The 22,805-nt window shown below is 37.5% G+C and overlaps 1 protein-coding gene across 2 annotated transcripts in view; it reads left to right on the plus strand.

Moving 5' to 3' along the window:
- Positions 1 to 22,805, plus strand: part of chd1l (chromodomain helicase DNA binding protein 1-like) — a 91,825-nt gene that overhangs the window by 2,552 nt on the left and 66,468 nt on the right. For both annotated transcript variants that reach the window (XM_039744964.1, XM_039744965.1), the window contains exons 2-5: positions 6,593 to 6,705; positions 9,926 to 10,032; positions 15,105 to 15,219; positions 21,349 to 21,380. In XM_039744964.1, the coding sequence (XP_039600898.1) occupies positions 6,593 to 6,705; positions 9,926 to 10,032; positions 15,105 to 15,219; positions 21,349 to 21,380 (367 nt within the window). The remainder of the gene's footprint in view (positions 1 to 6,592; positions 6,706 to 9,925; positions 10,033 to 15,104; positions 15,220 to 21,348; positions 21,381 to 22,805) is intronic.

Consider the following 22,805-nt stretch of genomic DNA (forward strand, 5'->3'; position numbering starts at 1 on the left):
CTTCACTTGAAATCACTTTGTGATTGTGCACGGGTTAAAACGTCCGCTGAAGTGTCAGATTCTTATTTAATTATGCTGCTTTCTGTATCTTCTGCATTGCATTCAGGTTACCCTGATGTTTTATCTCATAGTGCCGTCTTAGATTAAATTCTGTAATTACAGCCACATCAGCTCCACAAATGAGACACACGGGTTCAGTAAACATATACTCAGCCTCCCATCGGTTTTTAAAGGCTCTATTTTCAGAATCAACTTTTCTCTTCAGCATCGTGTGAGCTAGCTTCGCAATAACTTGTTCGGCAAGGCGGCTGAAGCGCTGCATTATGGGATCTGTAGTTTATTGTGTTACCAGCGCTTCATATACCCGGGCTTTAATAACAATAATACAGTATATAAAATGATCTCGCGGGCCGGATATAATTACACGCCGGGCCGGATGTGGCCCGCGGCCCTTTAGTTTGACACATATGGACTAAATAGAACTTGAAAAGATATATTTTTTCAAATGTGATCGCGCAATTCAAATAGAGTTGACGCGCACTACAGCCTGCATCCTCCCCTCGCTGTTACTTTTTTACCGTTCATCTAATGAATACACTGAGTATGGCTTTACCAAAACAATCATTGATGGTGAATAAAGTATCCATTATTCGAGTATGTAGATCGGCATATATATATATATATATATATATATATATATATATATATATATATATATATATATATATATATATATATATATATATACCGCGTATCGCAGCGGAGAAGTAGTGTGTTAAAAAGCTAGAAAAGAAAAGGGAACATTTTAAAAATAACGTAACATGACTGTCAATATACAGTATTTGTTTTGTGAGTGTTACTGAGTGTTGCTGTCATCAAGGATTTGATTATCATTATTTCTTTCAATCAGGTTCGTATTTGTAGGATGTGTTGTGTTCAAGTTACATTCCGTGTTTGTCAATCGTTGTAAAGATGACAGGTTTCATTCATCGATTCGTTTCTTACTGCATCAATAAACAGCTCGTCTTCTTCTTTATCTGAGACCTGACACACTGCATGCACGGGTTTTTTTTTACACTGTCTTCCTTTAGCGGGACATTGACTTTTCCACCGTGTGCTTTGTTTCCGCAGTAGCTGGATTTATGAATATGCTTATCAGACGCTTCATATTTTTTGCTGCCTTTTCAATTGTGTAATTCGGTTTTTGTTCAGCGCTCTTTGGAACTGTTGCTTTCTATCTGTGCACTGCGTCAGTTCACGAGAGCCACTCGGTGTACATGCATCGAAGGTTCCCAGCTGTGCTGGTGCCATCTCGTGCTATGTCCGTGGCTGTATTTAATGTTACCTTAGTCCTGGCACTTAAAACTTTCTCTCGCAGTTTCGCTGAGTTTGTGTCAAACACCACCCTGACCATCTCATCTTCCTCTCCATAAACACAGTCCTTCACCCGTGAATATTTAGTGGGAGTTTGCTATTGGATTGCCGCTGACGGACGGCCTTATATGGGCAGGCACTAAATTACAAACGCCAGCGGCAGCCTGTCTATGAACTTAATTTAAAGTGTAGGTTTACATCGTGCTTTGTTTCTATTATGTATTGAAGTGAATTCCACTCTGATATATATATCCTGGAAAATAATCGGTTTATTCTTCTGAACTCTACATATTATAAAAAACTGCGCCAAAAACATGCATTAATCAACAAGAACATAAAACAAGAGAAACGAGAAACAAAACCTATTGGAATTATTCATGAAACAAACAGCACCATCTACTGGCATGAACTAATACTAGGCAATATATCACAGTTTCCGAAGTAGCAGAACTCATGAATATGGTTGTATATGTCACTCGCTCGCTTCTTATTGCTTCGCTGCCTTCTCAATTATATAATGCATGTTTTCTTCAGCGCTTTTTGGAGGTCTTCCTGGTTTTCTATGTACTGCGTGATTACGTGGGAGGCGTGATGATGTCACACGAAACTCCGCCCACACGGCGTTCAAGCTCATCTCCATTACAGTAAATGGAGAAAAACAGCTTCCAGTTATGACCATTACGCGTAGAATTTCGAAATGAAACCTGTCCAACTTTTGTAAGGAAACTGTAAGGAATGAACCTGCCAAATTTCAGCCTTCCACCCACACGGGAAGTTGGAGAATTAGTGAGTGAGTGAGTGAGGGCTTTGCCTTTTATTAGTATAGATAAATACACATAGCATTTGTAAATGAAAACATATTCATCAGGTTACATTGAATATATTGTCCTGCTTCCAAGCAACCTTAATTGGTTTGCATATACAGTATTATAACCAGATTTATAAAAGAAAAATAAATCTTGCCTATATAGATAGATAAATAAATACACATGGCATTTGTAAATGAAAGCATATTCATCAGGTTACATTGAATATACTAAGTTCTAAGTGCAAATTTTAAACATCTTGCTGCACTTAGTCTGCCAGATGTAGTAATATAAACATCCTTTAGATCAAGAATATTCGCTCAAAGTTCTAGAAGGCTGCAGTGGATTTACATTTCAACTGTTTTTTTTATTCAGAAGACAGTGTTTAACAATATTGCTTGTTAGTGATTTCATTCATCCAAGACAAATTTTGAATTACATTGTGTAGTTTTTCCTTTTCTGAGAACATTAACAATAATGTTTGTGGACCAGAACAGATGTGCACTTCACAATCCTCCCCTTTTCAATCATTTAGTTGTAAACAATTTATTAACACAGTTAGTTATTTATATATAGTTAGTTAGTTAGTTATGCACCTTAACAATTGGAAATGTAACCAAGTTAGCTTGAGAGCTGGTAGTTCCTTTGTTATTTGCATTTATTTTTTAACTGAAGGAGGTTAAGAAAGCAGGAAACCGTTAAAAACCTAAATGCACCTGCTCAAAACTAAAATGGGCAATTAAGAGTCCTGAATCATAGCAAGTAAGTTAACTAAAATTAAGCTGAAAAAGCTTATTGCTTTAGCAATAAGTAAATGGGTTCTAATTATGAAATTGGTTAAGCTGAAAATCTGCAGTCACTGTTGCCCTCCATGACCATGAATAAAGACTGTACAGTGCAATTAAAATTTGTCTTGGGTGAATGGAAGCACTGATATGCCAAATACCAAGTCTCATTATTGACAAGGACTGCCTTCTAATTACAAAACTGGTTGGAATGAAAAGCTGCAGCCACTACGTGTAGCCACCCCCCAATATAGATGGATAGATAGATACTTTATTAATCCCCAAAGGGAAATTCACAAAATGATTTGACCACTTACTGAGTAATGTCTGTCCTACTGTACTGTATATACAGTATGTATCAGGATGCAAGTCTGCAGACAGGGTGATTCATAAATAATTTTCTTGGTATGAATTAAACTTGGCTGTTAGTTGTGTGAAATCACTGGAAATCTGTTATTGTCATTTTGAACACAATTGCCCTGTAAAGGTTTTTTTGTTGCAAATTTTTGATATTTTGCCCAAACCGACACTCAATAGAACAGAATTTTCCCACAGAAAGAAGATTCTATGGTTTAATTTTACTAAATAAAAATTAATATTATCTAATTTTATGGTTAATAAACTTGTCATCTGATAGGCAATAGTAAATGTGGTAACAATTGTTTATTGGAGTAATGAATAAATATTACTTGAGTGTAGTCTGCTGGTACAGCGCCTGTATGTCTGCATTTTCATAAGATCTATAAAAATAAAATGTGAAGTGTAAACCTTGAGAAACCATTTAAATTCATCAACCCATCCATTATTGACCCTACTTAATTGAGTTTAGAGTTTGGAGGTTTGACCCTATCCCAGCAGCACTGGGCACAAGGCAAAAGTCAATTCTGAATTTGTTGCCAGTCCATCACTGGACATGCTTGTGCACACACCAAAACTAAGTTATTTAAGCTACCTCACACTTTTTTGAGATGTGGAAAAAGAAGTGTAGTACAACTTTCCATGAAATCAATAAAAGAATGGACCAACTCCACACAGAGTGCCTCGGTCAGGACTCGGTAGTTGCAAGACAGCAGTTCTATCCACTGTACTAATGTGTCATCATGTGGTAAAATGCTATTTCATATAACACAATGACTTCCACTAACCCAAGTATGGAAAAATATGTGTATAGAAAAATATTGATGTTAATAATCAAACAAATTAATAGCATTTTTCTTGAGTATGATATGAAAGATATGTTTAAACATATACAATACACTAAGTCTCGGCATATACTGCCATCTAGTGGAGGACTACACTTTGAGAAAGCTCAAGCAGGCATCAAGGAAGAGTTTACTTTTTAGCAGAAGTGAGGAAGAAACAAGCTTTACTCTCTTTTTAGAAGATTCATTTAGAAAGTACATAAGGTAGCATTAGTATTGGGTCTGGTACTGTACCAGAAAAATGAACATACAAATGAGGTATTTTTAAGGCTTTCTAACTGTAGCAATTATGATTGACATTTTTTCTTTATGTATTAAAATATTAAAAAGCAAGCCCTGTGACAGAAACCATAAAGATAAGAATTCAGGTCAATGTATTTTAACATTGGTATTTGTTCCAGAGGAACCGGATGCTTCTTTAAAAAGACCTTTAATCACTATGTTCTTAGTGTCAAGAAATAACGTTAGAAGTTCGAAATGTGCGCAGCTGAGTAAAGGCCTTTATTATTGGGATACATGGGACACTTGACATTCTGACTGCATCCTTATCATTGTTCATCTGAAGGTTATGTATAATTTTCCTGCCATCACAGGTGCTTTTATACAGCAAATTAAAAATGACTAAAAAATAGAAAAATGCTTAGCTGCCTGGTCAAAATGTCTACAAAATATGTACCTGTTCGGTAAGAGATGATGCATAGTTAGTTACCTGGTAAAATAGAAAGCCTACCATTCTTATTACATTAATTACAGATAGATCTATAGAATTAAAAGTGTGAAAGTGACAGCTGTAGTCTGGATTTGATTGTAATCAGACTTTGCATACAGACAATCAAATCTTCACAGAAGGCCGATGCATTTTTTTTTTTTTGCTAATGAAATTTTTCTTTTTTCCATAGTCTTCATTTATTTTGTATGATGTTTGGATTTCTTTCTATTTACCAGAATAAATTCTTCTTTCATAATGGTCCAGTTGTTATTTGTTTGCCTTGCAGGCATTATTACATGATTATAGTCAGAGTTCTTACTCAAATCGTGAAGAATAGCGGAAGCATTGTGGTTCATTTTTATTATGGGCTGCTAATGAACTGAAAAATATAAAGCATTTGAAAATAAATAGCATGATGTTAGATTTTTCTTGTAACTGAAGTATGTAGTAAAGTACTTAAAGTTAGGGTCAAACAATGCATTGTATAGCAAGTTAGAGCAATGTACGCATGGTGTAGTCTTCAGGTATGTTTTAGGACTGTGCAGATACAATGGACTGATTTCAGTAGCTTGGTTTTAGAACCGTCTCAGTCAATTTCAGGGGCCAAATGCTATCTCAAAAGGCTGAAAACAGGCCTGGACAGCACTCTAGTTCATTACAGGGAACTGTCTCACTTATTCATATAAACACACACACACCTCATATTCGCACAAAGTGACAATTTGCAATTTCCAATTAATAAAACCAAAAACATCTTTTATAATGAATTCCTTGTTTTCTTTTGCATGTCATGCTGTTGTAATTTTCATGAAGTGGGACTAGAAAAGGTATTCAGTTATGACATATGTTGGGAATAACAGAATTGAAAGGAAAACTTTGTTACAGCAAGTGACCACTACATATACCAGGTGAATGAGGCGCTCTGATGGAAAATTTATAGGGTGGCCAGATTTTCAAAGTGCCAGACTGGGACACTTGTGTAGCAGGTATACTCATGCATAAAACCCATCTTCATTTCTCTGCTTTGTCTCATCATCATCAGAGAGGGATCAGGGCATAGATAAAAAAAAACATCTTTACAAATAAACACATATGATTCCACACAGTGCTTAATATAGAAACAAATAAATGGCAAGACTGTTTTTGTCTTGTTCTTGGTACTTCTCACAATGTTCAAATTTAACACAAGTTGTTAATTAAACTTTCTCCTTCAGAGTTTTGACAGTGTTATACATATTACGTACTCAAATCCCTGTCATCATGATGTCTGCTCACCCAAGTAAATTATAGTGACAGTGAAAAAGTGAATCATTGATTCTGCCGGTAGGCAGATAGAACTTTATTTGTATCAAAGGGGAAATTTGGCTTTTTACAGAAACCCAGTGCAGTTGCTACTAAGTTCTGTTTAAGCTTATCAGAAATTAAATCCTGTCGCTTTCTGACTTGTAATTTTTGTATGAATAACATTCTATAATTGGGGATTTTCAACTTACATGAGCACAATCACCATTTATTTATCATCTGTTTAATAATTGATATTTTTGTAATATTTTGTATGGTTTAAACTGTCTGCTCCTCTCTTCCTTATTATGCATTCCATCTTCTCAGAGGACCATTTATAAATAATAACTTCAGTTGTACACCTCTCCTTCCTGAAAAATACCAAATAAATTTTAAGCCCATTTGGAAATATTTATATTCTTTTTTTTACTACAGGGATAAAACTCCGACCTTATCAGTTGGAAGGTGTGAATTGGCTTGCGCAGTGTTTCACAAATCAGAATGGCTGTATCCTGGGAGATGAAATGGGGCTTGGAAAGACCTGTCAAGTAAGACCATGCACTTTTAAAGTGTGGTAGATGCCTTTTTCTGGCTTTTCTAAAGTTAAGCAGTGTGTATTCGGTGATATGAGGAGTGATGCTGCTTCTTTCTAGGATAGACTTCTGCTTCTTTTAGTGTATACACCTCTATTTAGTGTACGCTCCATTTTTATAAATGTCTCCGTGCTTGCTGTTAGTCTGTCAGAACTTAGTGCACATAGTTTTTTGATTTATTTTAACCTCTAGGCAGTGTTACCTGGCCCTTCTTAACAACTAATGTTTCACCAGGAGACTAGCCCAGGCCCTTTGGAAGGTAGCAAAGATAAGTAAATTGATAAAGCTGCTGGCAAAAACTGTGTCATTCTCTGATCAACCTGAGAGCACATTAATGATTCAAACAAGATGCTTCAATAAAAGTTATTATAAGCTTTTTCTTTTAATCTTGTAGACACCAGAGCTGAATTGAATGTTCCTGGAAGTGGACGTAAGCCTATCTTACATCCATGCATGGTGAAGATGTTTTGTGAGACAAAACTTTCTTCAGCCATAATGGTTGGACAGTTGCAGCAGTTGATTGCATCATGTTTCAGTAATCTGCAAAAGTACAATTAGATGTTACTTCCATGTCAAAAAACTTTGACAAAATTTCAGGAAGAAAACATCTACTAATGTCAAATTAGAAAAGTGAGTGGCTGGAGTTTTATGAGTGCTGTTGTCGATTTAATCCAAATATAGCTCTTTTTGCAACAGGTGCCAGAGATGGGTTTGACATAAAATGAGACAAGCTCATGTAGAAAAGTACCTTAGGACCAGTGTGAAGTAATCTGTGAATCTGTGATGGGGTGGAACTGTTCTCTTTTGTAAGCATCTTGGGGGCATTGTTTCAATACATGGCATTATGGACATCTAATATCAAATGATTATAGATCAATTTCTGTCTGCCTTTACCTAAGCAGCTCATACTGGTTTATGGTGGGGTCTTTCAGCAGGACAATAATCCAAAACATACCTCTAAATCCATACAAAAATAATTTTCCATCGAATCAATCTTTTGCAGTTGTCATTCCAGTCCCCTAAACGTGGAATTAGCTGACAATAGTTAGTTAAAGTCCAAGACCTCTGAAGAATTTGGGTTTTTATGGATGAATTATTTTGGATCCATTTATATGTGTTCTACCATTTCATCCAACATTATAAGAAAAGCCTCTATAGAGTTGTAATGGCAAAGGGAGAGTACACAAAGTATTAAATGCAGGGGTGTTAATAATTCTGACAAGTGTTTTGGATAAAAAAGATCAGTCAAGAAGAATGATGCTGTAAAAAAGATCACATTAATCTTATTCTTTAGATAAGTGAAATTAATTTTTAATACACTATTTAAAACTACACTTCAGTTGAAATCATGAAAATATTCAATGTTAAAATTCCAAAGGAAATCAGGAAAGGCCAAATGCAATTTCATATCACACTATATAATAGTATAAAATATGGTGTTTTGCATAAAGCAAGCACTGCTCATCAGGCAAAAAAAAAAAAAAAAAAACAAATCAAAAAAGAGGGCACAGGGAATTTGGCCAGGGTGTACAGTAAAATAAATGGGACCAGATACTTACAATTTTTTTGTCCCTTTCAGATCTTACACCTTCATTCAATAAAATAAAAAATACTCTGCGTACTGCCTAGAGAAGGCTGTGGGAGATCCTTTCCTGTTTGACTGAGGGTTTTCATGAAGAATTGTGAGACAAAATTACAAAATCCAATTTTGGTAGCTTTATAGAGACCTATCTAAAAGACTTTTCTACTGTCATTAAAACTAAATTTGCTTATAAAAACGTATTTAAAGGATATTCACCACTATGCAACCAGGATTTTGAAAGCTTATCATTTAGTTATTTTCTAAGATTGATCCATTTGCCTTTTACATAAATGTTGCTAGTTAAAAGGTCGTATTAAAGGTTAGAAGGAGAAAAATGGTCTAACATGGTTTGTGTTGAGTTTAAGATTTATCCATCCATCATCCAACCCACTATATCCTAACTACAGGGTTACGGGGGTCTGCTGGAGCCAATCCCAGCCAACACAGGGCACAAGGCAGGAAACAAACCCCGGGCAGGGCGCCAGCCCACCGCAGTGTGTGCACACACACTAGGGACAATTTAGGATCGCCAATGCACCTAACCTGCATGTCTTTGGACTGTGGGAGGAAACCGGAGTACCTGGAGGAAGCCCACGCAGACACAGGGAGAACATGCAAACTCCACGTAGGGAGGACCCGGAAAGCGAACCTGAGCCACTTAACTGTGAGGCAGCAGTGCTACCCACTGCGCCACCGTGCCACCCAGTTTAAGATTTCTTTTATTTTATTTATTTTAAAGTTTATTCCATTAGGTAGCACAATTCCCCATATCTCACTTGAGTACTTTTAGGATGGCATGAGAGTGAAGTTGACAGCACAAAACTATAGGGAAAAACTCTGCAGGAACTGCAGAGCAATTGGAACAATTTGAATAAATGTTCTAAATTAGAAATTTGGTTGTATCTCCTGAGCATTTACAGATTTTTCTGATTTCATTAATCGAGTGTATAATAATAAGGAATTAGGGACAAAGTGAGCCATTGAAGATGTATTCATTTTTATATGAGCTACTGTAATTTAGGTTTTAAAAGACTTGGATGAAAATCTAAAGAACTGGTAATAGGTTTAGTTTTAAAAATCATAAAATTGTATATTCTGTGACTGTCACTAAACTTATTAAATGAGTTGGAACAGGACATCATTTGTGTATTTCTAGTACTAGATATGGCAGCTGATATATCATTTTACAGTACTGTGCCATCTTATATATTATTAAAGAATTCCATAACTTATTACAACTTCTGTGTTGGACAGTTCTAAAGAATGTTTGATGGTTATTAATATTTTCAATCATTGATTTAGATCAGTAATCAAATAGGACCTTGTAAGTCCATGCAGACTGGTCTGTTTATTCCCCTCCATTTATACTGTTCTTTAATTCCTGTTTGACATACAAGGTTTAGTTATTTGAATGCTGACCTGCATTATTATTTGTTTCTGGCTTAGCCTTGAGGTTCTGATAATGCTAAGAAATATTTAAGTAATACAGTTAAGATAAGGTACATCTTAGTTGCATGCTAACACTGTACTTTTTTTTATTAGTCTTTCTTGATGTTTAAATTCTGATTTCTCATTTTTTCTGTTTTTATTTAGACAATTTCTCTGCTTGTATATATATCTGGAAAACTGGGTAAAAATGGGCCTTTTCTCATTCTGAGTCCACTATCAGTAATAAGCAACTGGACAGAGGAGTTGCAACGGTGAGTTGAACCTGACATTTAGAACTGTTTCAGGAGTGGGTTGTCTGGAAAAGAGATTATTTCCACAGTTTACCATGTAACCATTTTTTTGGTGTACAGTAAAACTACAGAATATACCTGCTTTACAGTTTTGTTTGAACATCAAATAATTAGCCAGGTGAAGCAGTACAGAGCAGACATTATAAAATTGATGATAGTAATGTATGCAAGCCAAAATATATATTTAAAGGAGAATTATATTGAATATTCAAATCCAGAACTATATTTATATTAATATTGTGATATTATATGAAAATGCAGTTGTTTTAAATAGGCTTTTTTTTTCTATCAGAAATACACTATTAGAAAGTTAGAGAAGAGCCACATTAGTGTGCATCCGTGCTTAAAAAAACAAAAAAAGTTTAAAACACACTTTTAGCACTCCAGCCTTAACAGCTGAAATAAAACAGGTCTGATTTTGTCTTAAGTCTTAGTAGTGTGTTTTGTGTGTGTGAAAGTCTTGATTGCCAATGAGCAGTCAGCTGGAAGTACAGTGCATATAATGCAGCTAAGAGGAAAAAGGATCGCAGGGGTTTTGGGCCTCATAAACACGAGACGCACATCTGTCTGATGTAGTATGTTTTACATACCACAACAGAATGGGCAAAAAGAAATAAAGGGGCTGAGATTGGGACTGAACTCTGTGTTCCTGGAAAGCATTCATATAGTACCAAGTCTTTCAGAGAGCTTATGATACTTTGGAAATGTGAAACTGTAGTGGAAAGTCATCATAGAGTCATGTAATTTGTTATGCCCTGTGAAACCCTGTCATGTGATCTGACATCCTCAAGTAATGTGATTAGCAAGTACTATCATCAGGTTTGACATTCCCTCTGACTAGTAATCATGTAATGTGCCACCAGCATTATATTTTAGTGGCTTTTCAGTGTGAAGTGTTGAACAAAAATAAAAGACAATAACCACATTACTCTTCATTTGGCCTAGCTAGACTTTGTTCCTTTAAAGCTGTTTGTTTCCAGTTTTCCATCATGCTTTGATCTCTTGCATCAAAAGTTCATGACATGTCTCTCTATTACACATTGTGATGTATATTTTCACAGGCAGTTCAGGCTAGTGCTGGGTGGTATTCCAGTTCATAGCGGAAACCGTTATTAATTTTTATGATATGGATTTTTCTTATACTGTAATACTGGTTTAAATTGCCTAAACAACGTTCAGAATGTGGCGCAGCGGGAAACTGTTTAAGGGGAACCTTATTCGCTGCTACACTGCTAAACACATACAGCGGAGTACATGCGTTAGCGGAGGTGTTGCACGGGGGCTCTTTTTCAGTGCTACACTGTTAAACAGACATATAACGGAGAACATGCGGTAGTGGAGGTATTGCGCAGTGAAAATGGACAGAGAACATTCCGAAACTGAAGCTGTAGCAGGCGATAAAGTTGAACATGATGACACAGAAGAACTTTTGCTGGAAAAAGGAGTCACGTCTGTTGTCTGGAGATAATTTGGATTTAAAAGGTCAGATGTGGACCATTATGTTCAAATGTGTGAATACTGTTTCTATACTACTGGATAATACTGCAAGCCAAGTTGTACTTGTTTTTATTTTTTCTCAATACTGTGTAATGTACCTGGGTACTGTGTAATAGTGTGACGACATGTTGTCTTTATTCTTGACATTTCCACTTTAATTTCGACGCTTATGTCGAGATTAAAGTCATCATGTTGACTTTATTCTTATAATTTGTCATTAAAGTAGAACATCGTAAACTAAACTTCATCTTAAAATGAATATTTAATTTACAAGATTTTCTCAAATCCCGTTGTACATTATGTAGCACATTAAATGGTTTGTGTTAAGTGTTCCCCGAGCCATGTTAATCGCTACGTGCTTCTTAAACTGACTTCCTCTTGCACTAAGAGGAGGCACAGGCAGCACACAGAATACATTAATTTCATGATATTCCTGCTCCCTGAACATTTAGAATGCTAAGATAAGTACCTTATATAATTTTCATGATGAAATGCATTAAAGCATGTATTAATCATGTGGGGACACGGTGGTGTGGAGGTTGCGCTGCTGCCTCGCAGCAAAGGGGTTCCGGGTGTTCCCTGCTTTGAATTTGCATGTTTTCCTGGTGGGTTTACTCAGCGTGCTTCAGTTTCCTTTCAAAGTCATGCAGGATGTGGAGTTTTATTATGCTATATTAACCCTGCTAGTGTATGTATTGCTCGTATTCACCCAGTGATGTACTGGCACCCCATTCAGGATTTGCTCCTGCCTCGCACACAATGCTTGCTGGGATGGGTATAATACTGAATGTATTGCATATTTAAACACGTATAACAAAGAGTTTTTTAAAGTTCTGAACACTCCTTGGTCTAAGTTTATAACTACGTAGTTTTCTCAAAGACATTCATCGTGTGGTGATTGGTTATGTGGAGAAAGAAAAAGGATAGGAACTGGGGGTTTGGTACGTCAGATAGAGACAGCATGTGTGCAATAAAGAAAGCCCAATCAGAAGAACATCCATTGATTTGCGTGTTCGTGTCTCCGACCACCAGATCATGAACCCAACATTTAAACAATATTTAAGTTAAACCTGTGCGATACCCATTCATACATCCAGTTTTTTGAAGCCTCGTCACACCTGCCATAAAGTTTACACTGAACATACACCTGGGGATCCCTTACTGCGAGGGAGCAGCACTACCGCCTCACTCCCATGCATGTTTAATACCTGCTTTAATGCATTTCATCATGAAAATGTCAAGTATTTACCTTAGCATTCTAAATTTTCGGAGAACAGGAGTATCATGAAGTGAATGTATTCTGTGCGGCGGTCCCTGCCTGTGGCTCATCTTATTGCGGAGGAAGTCAGTTTAGGAAGCGCTTAGCGATTAACAACTGGGTCAGGGAAAACAACACAAAGCATTTAATGAGCTACGTTAACTTATGATGGGGTTTGAGAAAATCTAGTAAATTAAAGAAGAAGAAGTTTAGTTTACAACATTCTAGTTTAATGACAAAATAAACTGAAAATAAAGTGGAAATGTCAACTTTAATCTTGACGTAAGCGTCAAGATTAAAGTGGAAATGTCGAGAATAAAGTCAACATGTCGACTTAATTTTCGACATATAGTTTTTTTCTTTACTGTGGCCCTAATATGCTTCCGTAGGGCTGTACCACAAATAGCATTATAAATGCAAGTCGTAATTTTATTATTTATGTATGTAGCTTAGCTTGAAGCAAGGTCCATATTAATGCAATTTGCCTTAATGATGGTTCAGTTGGTAAAGATGTCTCACCAAGTTAAACTTGTTTTATTTTATTTTATTTGGTGAATACTGTATTACTGGAAGTTGCACTATTATTTATTTTATTGTTATTATATTTTAGTTTAAATATTATGCAGTTTAATCATGGTAAAGTTGTTTAAAAAGTCACTAACCTGTCAATGGACAGAGATTAACATTAACAGCAAGTGTAGTTGGTTTACAAAAAATATTCACTATTTATTCCTTTTCTAAGACATGTTCAGTGCAATAGAACTTTTGACAAACACCTCTGAATATTTTACTATGTCTAAATGCCTCTTTGGATGGTTGAAAATATGTTGTCAAAATTTTATCTTAAGTTGTTGGCAAAATTTGTTCAATATAAAGGTTCTATATTTTGACTGCAACTGTCATGCAATGCGATTCCTTCTCTTCATTAGTGCCACCCCCTTGAAAACTATCACTTTATGGGGCCATGCAAACCTGTAATAATACTTGTGTGCATATTAAAATGTTTTTTTGTATAATGTACAATTCTCATCCTAGTGGAATAGGTTATTCGTAGCCAGTCTTCTGCAGTAATTGCAGTGGAAAATGTGGTTAACATCCACTCATGCGTAGGAAAAAAACACTGTTGAATACCGTGAAACAAGTGTAATTTTGAAAAATACCGTGTGTGGTGTAGCGGGTCCACAGCTCACGACAAAATGGCCACTTTTAAATAAATAATCACCGCGCTTGTGACTTGGTGAGGGGGCGTGTTGGTTGTATGGCTGAAGCAGTTCTCGGGGTGATTTGCGATGTGGGCTTTTCTCACCTAAGTGCACAGGTGGGAAACTGTCTGCATCCGTGATTGTTTCTGGGGCTGCTGATTTACCACAGCTGCCATGCCCTCTTGATAAATAGAAGCGCGAGTCGGCTAAGGGGAGAAAGAAAAGAGAAAGACTGAGGTTGCTGGAGAACAGGAAGCAGTGTGGCAAGAGGGTCGTTGTGAGCAAGCGAGTAGGCAGCTGGAAGATAAGCCCCAAGAATGGTGTTTGGCCAACACTCAGTGTGGGCAGAAGTGAGTGGTTGCTCCAGCTGAGCGAGCAAGGAGCTGGAGTGACCAGTTGAAGGATGACAGGGCAGTGGGAGTCGGGAGGCTTGGTGGGTGAAGTCCTTGATGTGAGCATCCTGGTCGTCAAGGAAACCAAGTTTCGGTCTGGGGTTAGTGCACGACCGAAGCCAGGAATCGGGAGGCCTCCAGACCAGCCGAGGGGAGAAAAGGTCAGCTGCTGAGAGGGCGACTGTTCTGTTGCGGGGCCCAGATGGGAGAAGCAGGAGAGCCTCCAGGGTAAAAGAAGCACCAGGCTTTATGTTAAGGATTGTTTCCTGCATTGTATTTTAACCTCGTTTTTAAAGGATTGTTTACCTAATGGATTTTAACCTCCACGATTTCACAACTGTTTGATGAATTATTTATTTAATGACTCTTTTGAATCACTGCACTTTATTTAATTTGAACTTTGTTTTTGCTGTTGTTGTTTTTTAATAAAAGCACTTGACGCTTTTGCACCATCCCCTTGCTCCATTGTTGTTGCCTCACAGCTAAGCTTGTCAGTGACATTACAGACGGTGACGGGTTCAAGGGCTCCCAAGCAGAAGATGGGAGCATGCAACGAACCCACATCGTCACACCGTGATATAGAATTTTGGTCATACCGCCCAGCACCAGTTCAGGCTGTGCAAGTTTAAGTACATATCATTCATTCTCTATATTTATTGATGGACTTTTTCCCCCTGTTTTTAGGTTTGCTCCAAAACTTTCAGTTGTAGTTTACACTGGAAACAAAGACACAAGAGAAAAGCTGCAAAGAGATCTGAAAAACCATCCTGATTTCAATATATTGCTGACTACATATGAAGTAAGTGTAGGTGTTTGTACAAGGGTTTGGTGGCTCAATTGGCCAGAATATATGTGAGGTTGAAATCTTTGTAACCATGCAAGTAAACTATAACTATACTTATCTAGGAATAAGTAAAAGAGGAAAGGAGGTCCTCAAGTGTGGTTCATAAGTTGTTATTCATATACCAGATAAACATCTACTTATTATTTAGACTGCACCAATAATATCTTATGTTGCATTGTCTGCAGATTATAATGATTCAGTATTTTTCTGACAGTATGATTTATTGGCCAAACGCCCTAATGACCTACTATCAATCAAGGTCCATTGCAGCCATCAACTTTAGCGTGATACTTCAACTCAGATTTTAACTCTCCATCAGGTACTTTAAACAAAATGTCTAAGAAATATGAACTTCAGCTAGCTATACAACCTGCTCAACCAACAACTAGTGATAGATAGATAGAGAACTTTTTGTCCCCAGGGAGAGATTTTGTTTATTTTGGAAGCTTTTTGCCTGTAAGTAGTATAAAAATACAACTTTTACATCACTTCACTTGAGGTGTGGTGTCTACAGAAGCTATTTCAGCCACTTAAAGCCTATTTGGGCTCAGTTTTTAATAACCTAATATTGTAAAATGCTATTAAAACTATAAAATATAAAAAAAATCCTATATATTTTTTTCCTGCAAAGGCAAGAAAAAGTATGTGAAACCTTTGGTATTCACCGATTTTTATGTATAAATTATATTATATATAAAATATGGTCTGATCTTCATCTAAGTTTGCTTATGACAGGATCTAATGTGAAGCATGCCTTTCCAAAAAGAAATCTCAAAAGAGCTGTAGTCAAGAATTGTGAATTTGCATGAGTTAACATAATTTCACAGAGTTTAGATATTTATTAATGTACAAGTTTAGGTATTCATTATTCCACAGCTAAACTGTGTTTAAATTAAGATGAGTTAGTACTTTTGCTACTCTCCCTAGAAGTGGCACCAAGCCAAGATTACTCAAAAGATATAAGGCAGAGTACTCAGCAAGATTAATAAAAGAACCGTAGAGTACAGCTGAAGGCTTGAAGGATTTATTGGAACAGGTTAGTATCTCTCTTCATGAGTCTACCATATGGAAAACATTGAGCAGGTATGGTGTCCATGGCAAGAGACCAAGAAGCAAGCTACTTCATTCCCAAAAAAACATTACATCTGATATCTGCCAGAAATAACTATGATACTCCACAGTGCTAATTGGGAAATGTTTTATGGACTGATGGAAATGATGTTGAATAATTCGGGAAGAATATGCTGTAGTACATTTGTTGTAAAAAGGGCACAGCATACCAACATATGAAAATATCATCCCAATGATTAAGTTACGGTGGAGGGAGCATCATGATTTGGGGCTGCTTTGCTGCCATGAATCCTGAACAGCTTGCCATCATCAAGGGGCAAATGAATTCTCAAATTTGTCAAGGTATCCTATAGGATAATGTCATAGTGGCTGTCCACCAGCTGAAGCACAGTAGAAATTGGTATGATGTAGCATGTCAATAACCCTAAGCACTGAAGTAAATTTACTGTAGAATGTTAATGTCAAATTTATTTTTATAGCACATTTAAAACAACATAGGAATGCTGTGGCCAAAGTGCTTTACAATAATAGAATTAAAGAAAAACATACAATGAACATGAATAACATAAATAGAAATAAAATAAATGAAAATAAATAAAATAAAATAATAAATAGAAGTAATATTACATAATCACAATGAGGAAACCATCAGTATTACTGAAGGTCACGGAATGCAAGTGAATAGAAATGAGTCTTTAATCTTGTTTTGAACAGTTCAATTATAGATGACTCCTTTATGTAATGAGGCAAAGAGTTCCACAGGCGAGGAGCAGCAGCTGCAAAAGCCCTGTCTCCTTTAGTTTTAAACTTGGCTTAAAAAAATCTGACTTTTGGTGTGCCATAGTTAGAGCCCACATCTTAACCTAATGGAAATGCAGTGGAATGACTTCAAGAGAGATTTTCACACCAGACATCCTTCGAATATGACTTGGCTAAAACAGTTCTGTTAGGAAGAATGATCCCTCTTAAATATGTATACTGATTTGTAGCTACTGGAAGTGCTTTTTTGATGTTATTGCTGTGAAAGATTGTTTGTTTTACCAGTTATTAAATGCAATGCTTCACTTACTTTTTCCACACTACTAATTTTTTATTGGTGTGTTCAATAAAGACATGCAAGATTATAATTGTTAGTGTGTTATTAATGTGAGCATATTGTGTTTGTCTATACATGTGATTTAGATGAAGATCAGATCAAATTTTATGATTAGTTAATGCAGAAAAGCATGTTATTTCAGAGGGTTCACATACTTTTCCTTGCCACTTTATCTGGTTTCTTTTTACACTTTGTAAAAGAGGAACAAAGACAAGATAGATTTGTCAGGGGTCCGTATACTGAAAGACTGCAGCAAAAAAAAAAACAAAACAAACTTTCAACAAGTAGTCGTCAAAGACTGAGTCCTAACAGAGACTGATTGAATTCGAGCAGTGTTTCCCAAACTTGGTCCTGGTGACCCCCTGTGGTTACAGGTTTTTGTTCCAACCACATTCCTAATCAGTGACAACACCTGATAACACTGAACTCATTTAATTAGCTGGTATTTTTTTTTCTTTTATTCGACATTCAGAAAAGCATAGCAGCATGATTTTTGCATTTATAAGACATTTATAAATATTTCTGCTTTAGCTATAGATTTAAATTCTTAACTCTCTTTTGTTTTCATCATATTTTTGCCCTTTCTCTGTGCAGTTTTTCCCCTTCGTTGTATCTTAATATTGACAATTTAAAACGAGCAGATCAGACACCCAGGCAAACACTGAATAATCAAAGGCTGACCCACTAATTAGTAAATAATGGATTAATTAAACAATTAGAACACCTTGAAAAGTAGAATGCAAATCAAGATGAAAATACTGTTAAAAGAAAAAAAAAATACATTATTCCTATATAACTGCTTGGTACATTTTAATATATTTTTTTTTTAGCAAACTTAGTTTTATAATTTCTACGAGGGATATCCAGAAAAAAAGGTTACAAGTGCCCTGGAGGGTGCAGGGAATTTTTTTTTTCGAAGGTTGGCATTCCTGCGTGTAGGGGGTCCTAACGGTCAAAAAAAGCCCGGGACCGCGTCAGTCAGTTGTGAAGTGTCATCACAGCAAGCGAGTTCGTCAACCTCTGCTGAGGCCGTTTGCTCCACCTACCGCCGATGCGAGATTCGTTCGGTCATCAAGTTCCTCACTTTGCGTCGCGAATCTGCGGCCGAGATCCATCGTCAGCTTGTGGAAACTTATGGACCTGAGGTAATGTCACGTCAGCATGTTTACAAGTGGGTTAGGTCATTCAAAGAAGGTCACACTGACACTCATGACGAAGAAAGGAGTGGGAGGCCGTCTCTTGTTTCAGAAGAGCTTCTGCAGCAAGTTGATGAAAAAATTTGCAGTGATCGTCGTGAACTTCATGAAAAGTTCCCACACATCTCACAAAGTCTCATGGGTGAAATTGTCTCAGAAAAACTTGATTACAGGAAGCTGAGTGCAAGATGGGTGCCAAAAGTGTTGACTCCAGAACATCGGCAAAATCGCGTTTTGGCTGCACGTGAATTTCTTCAGCGTTATGAAATCGAGGGTGAGGCGTTCCTTGACTCTATTGTGACTGGGGACGAAACTTGGGTATGTCACTATACTCCTGAGTCCAAAAGGCAGTCCCAACAATGGCGCCATACCCATTCCCCATCAGCCAAAAAATTCAAAGTTAAGTTTTCAGAGCGAAAAATTATGGCATCTGTCTTTTGGGACAGAAAAGGGGTTTTGTTGGTGGATTTCATGGCCAAAGGGACCACCATCAATGCTGAAACATATTGTGAGACCGTAAAAAAATTGAAAAAAAAGATTAAAGACAAAAGGAGGGGAATGCTGACTCGTGGTGTGTCCCTCCTTCATGACAACGCCAGACCCCATACCGCTCGTGTGACTCAGGACATGCTTGTGTCCTTTGGATGGGATATTGTTACCCACTCACCCTATTCCTCGGACCTTGCGCCCTCAGATTTTCACCTTTTCACCAAACTGAAAGAATTCATGGGTGGGAAATGTTTTTCCAACGATGAGGAGGTGAAGGAGACAGTGGCTTTCGGAGGTGGAGCGGAGCATATTCGACGAGGGTATAAAAAAGCTGGTGCCCAGGCTGAAGAAGTGCATCGAAGTTGACGGCGATTATGTTGAGAAATAAACACATATTTTGGAAAATACCCTGTAAATTTGGTTGAAATATGTTCATTTTTCGATTTTTAACAGCTGTTGTAACCTTTTTTTTTTCTGGATATCCCTCGTATATTGTTCCCTAAACACAGAAATATCAGTTCACTTAGGCCAGGAGTTTAATTAAAAACAGAAGCTGGTTGGAACAAAAACCTGCAGCCACAGGGGGTCCCCAGGGCCGAGTTTGGGAAACACTGAATTAGAGGAATGGTCCAGTTATATAAGTAGGAAGAGGCAGATTCTCATGAGGAAATGACATCTGTAGGAGGGTATGTTCTGGTGCTGGAAGTGGGAGGAGTTCTATGCAGGTTTTCCTTTTGGTGATCTGCGGAAGAGGGAGAAAAGGCATTAATCAAACCCTGACTCTGTATCTTATTCTCACTTAAGCCGTTAGACAGCCTACCAATGTGCGCATGTGTGTGACAGCTTTCAAGTCTACATGGTGTATCTTTTCATATGGAGACCATTATAGCATAAAAGGGTTGGCATTATGTAGCACAACCAGAACCTTTCCACACTTTTAATTACTAACATCAAGATATAAAACCAGTATTTGGCTCTTCGGCTTTAGAATATTTTCTGTACTTGGTAATTGGTAACTTGGTAGACAATTATATGTTTCCTGGTTTTGATACGTTTTTTGAATTGGGTGTTGTGACCCTGGCCCAGACACAGACAGACGGACAACATAGTTTCACCCAACACACCGTTTATTTACAATATTTACAAGTCTTTAATCATGCTCACAAACCCCAGTGCCTCTTGCACCGATCCCCCAATGTCCAGGCCACACAGTCCTGTGCCTCTCTTTCTCCTGGCCGCCTCTAGTCCTCACTCCAGCTCCGTCGTCTTTCCTCCCGACTCTCGCCACGACTGCTGGGAGGCGGCCCCTTTTATAGGAACCCGGATGGGCTCCAGCTGCTTCCCGGCACTGCTCCGCAGACACGCCTTGTGTGGCGGAAGTGCGGCTGCGCACCCGGAAGCCGTCCGGGTGTCCCCTGTCGTCTTCCCCCCCAAAGCACTTCCTGGTGTGGCGGAAGTGCTGGGCTCCAGGGCTGTTCAGGCAGCGGGGCGCCGCCTGGCGGTGGCCACATGCCCCTTACCCGAGGCCACCAACATAACCAGGGCGGACACCCCCTCGTGGTCTGGTGGCGGTACAGGCCCTCCTCCGGTCCTCCTGGGCGTCCCGGCCGGGCTCCTGCCTCGGCCGGATGTGGCAGATGATGTTCTGGAAGTGGGGCGCCGCCTGGCGGTGACCACGGGCCCCTACAGGGCTGGGCTTCCATGCCCTCTACCCGAGGCCACCAGCGTAACCAGGACGGACGCCCCCTCGCGGTCTGGAGGAGGTACAAGCCCTCCTCTGGTCCTCCTGGGCGTCCCGGCCGGGGCCACAGTGTATTTACTAAAATCAAAAGCATCATTTTTAATAGTCTTTTTTATGGTAAACATTTTAAAATGTTTTGTAAAACTCATCTGTCTTTATGGGTACTAATTTCTACTGGGGATGCTCTATTTTACCCACAACACCTGTTGTGAATGCGTAGTACAAAATACTGTATATATATATTAATGTGTGTCCCTTTTCATAGTACTGATAATATCCTAGATAGAACTAGTGACAGTAAAAATAATCTAACCAATTTTTGTTTCTTGTAAAAGTAGTTATGTCTTTGCATTTTGCTAAAGGTAAATTTAAATTTGATAGTTGTCCTAAAAAGTGGGAAATTTTACAGTAGTAGGTTATTATATGTGTACTTCAGAAAGAACTAACTTATTAGCCCTGAACTTTATGCTTTTTTTTCCCCTTTCTTTCAGCTTTGCCTTAAAGATTGTCATTTTCTTAACAGGTAAGCATTTTTCCCTATTTAATAATAAGCAGTTCATTTTATGGCCAGACTTCAGAATGTTTTTCTAATGCAAATGCTATAGTCAGTCAGTAAACAGCACTACAACATCAGTGTTGAAAGAATTATATCACAATGCACATCATATTGTAAGTGGTCTTAGTAACATAAAGAGTGAACAGTGGAAGATTGGAAACATGTCACCTGATTTAATGGATTCTGGACTTTTCTCATGTATGCTGATGACAGACCAGAATATACAGGTAGTCCATTGTACAGGGTGTTGTAAATTACAGTTTTTAAAAGAAAAAAAAAACACTTGGCCCCTCACAACTGAAGAATTTCTGGATTTTAAGAGCACAAATGTACCAGTAAGTAAAAGCTTTCAAAAGAAATTCTGAAATAAAGCACACCACAGAAAAATTCAAAAAAAGACAAAACTTCAAATACAAATAAAGATTCTGTTAAAAAAACAAAAAAAGAGAAGGCTCAACGAAGCTTAAGCCTTCACTTGCCTTAACTGGAAACGGGGTAGACAATGGGACATAATGAAAATGCACTAAGCTAAGGTTTGAAAAGCCCTTAAATAGGGCATTCTCAAACACACCTGAGATAATGGGAGAACCCTCACCTGTGTTCAGGTAAGGAGGGGTGGTGGGACTGATAGTGCAAAGTCAAATATCAAATAAAAAGAAATTAAGAGAATACAATTAAAACAAAGTAATTCAGTAGGAAGAGGGGCTAAACAATTTAAATAAGAATAGTAAATAATTATAAAAACCAAATCCAAGGATGGAGCCCCACCAAGAGGCTGACAGTGGGTACTAACAGTGTAGGCCTTTGTCTCTGTAAATGCATGGAATGTGATCATTTCTTTGCCATAGATTACACAAGAGTCGTTGTAAAGCCAGTTTGTCCCTTCATGTCAAGAATATACACATCAGTAAATTAAATTTTTCAATAGGATAATAATCCAGGCCTCAAGCAAGGTAAATCCTGGAATTGCCGTAAGAACAGATAGTATCAAAAAATCTAATTTAGTCGTCTCCCTATTAATTAAGAGTTTAATCAAAAATCTCTTGGATAAGTTGGATTTGATGTCTGGAGTTGACATTCTCTAACAGACAATTTGCAACATATATGGAAAACTTGGCATTGATATGAGGTAAAATCCCTGTCCTGTACTTTTGACACCTTGTTGAGTCCATGTCCTGGCAAGTTTGGGCTGTTTCAAGGTCAAAATGGGAAGAACCCGCTAATGGATAGATGCACTATTGACTATTAAAGTTTTGTTTTTTTTTATCTTAATGTGAGCAAATTATTTATTCTACATTATACTTTAGATATGTGGAGCACTGCCGTTGTTATTTACATGAGTTATTTTGACATACAGTATACTGTAATATAATTAAGATGGAGACAGAAAAA

Source organism: Polypterus senegalus, chromosome 2 (assembly GCF_016835505.1).
Source record: "Polypterus senegalus isolate Bchr_013 chromosome 2, ASM1683550v1, whole genome shotgun sequence".
Classification (NCBI taxonomy): Eukaryota; Metazoa; Chordata; class Cladistia; order Polypteriformes; family Polypteridae; genus Polypterus; species Polypterus senegalus.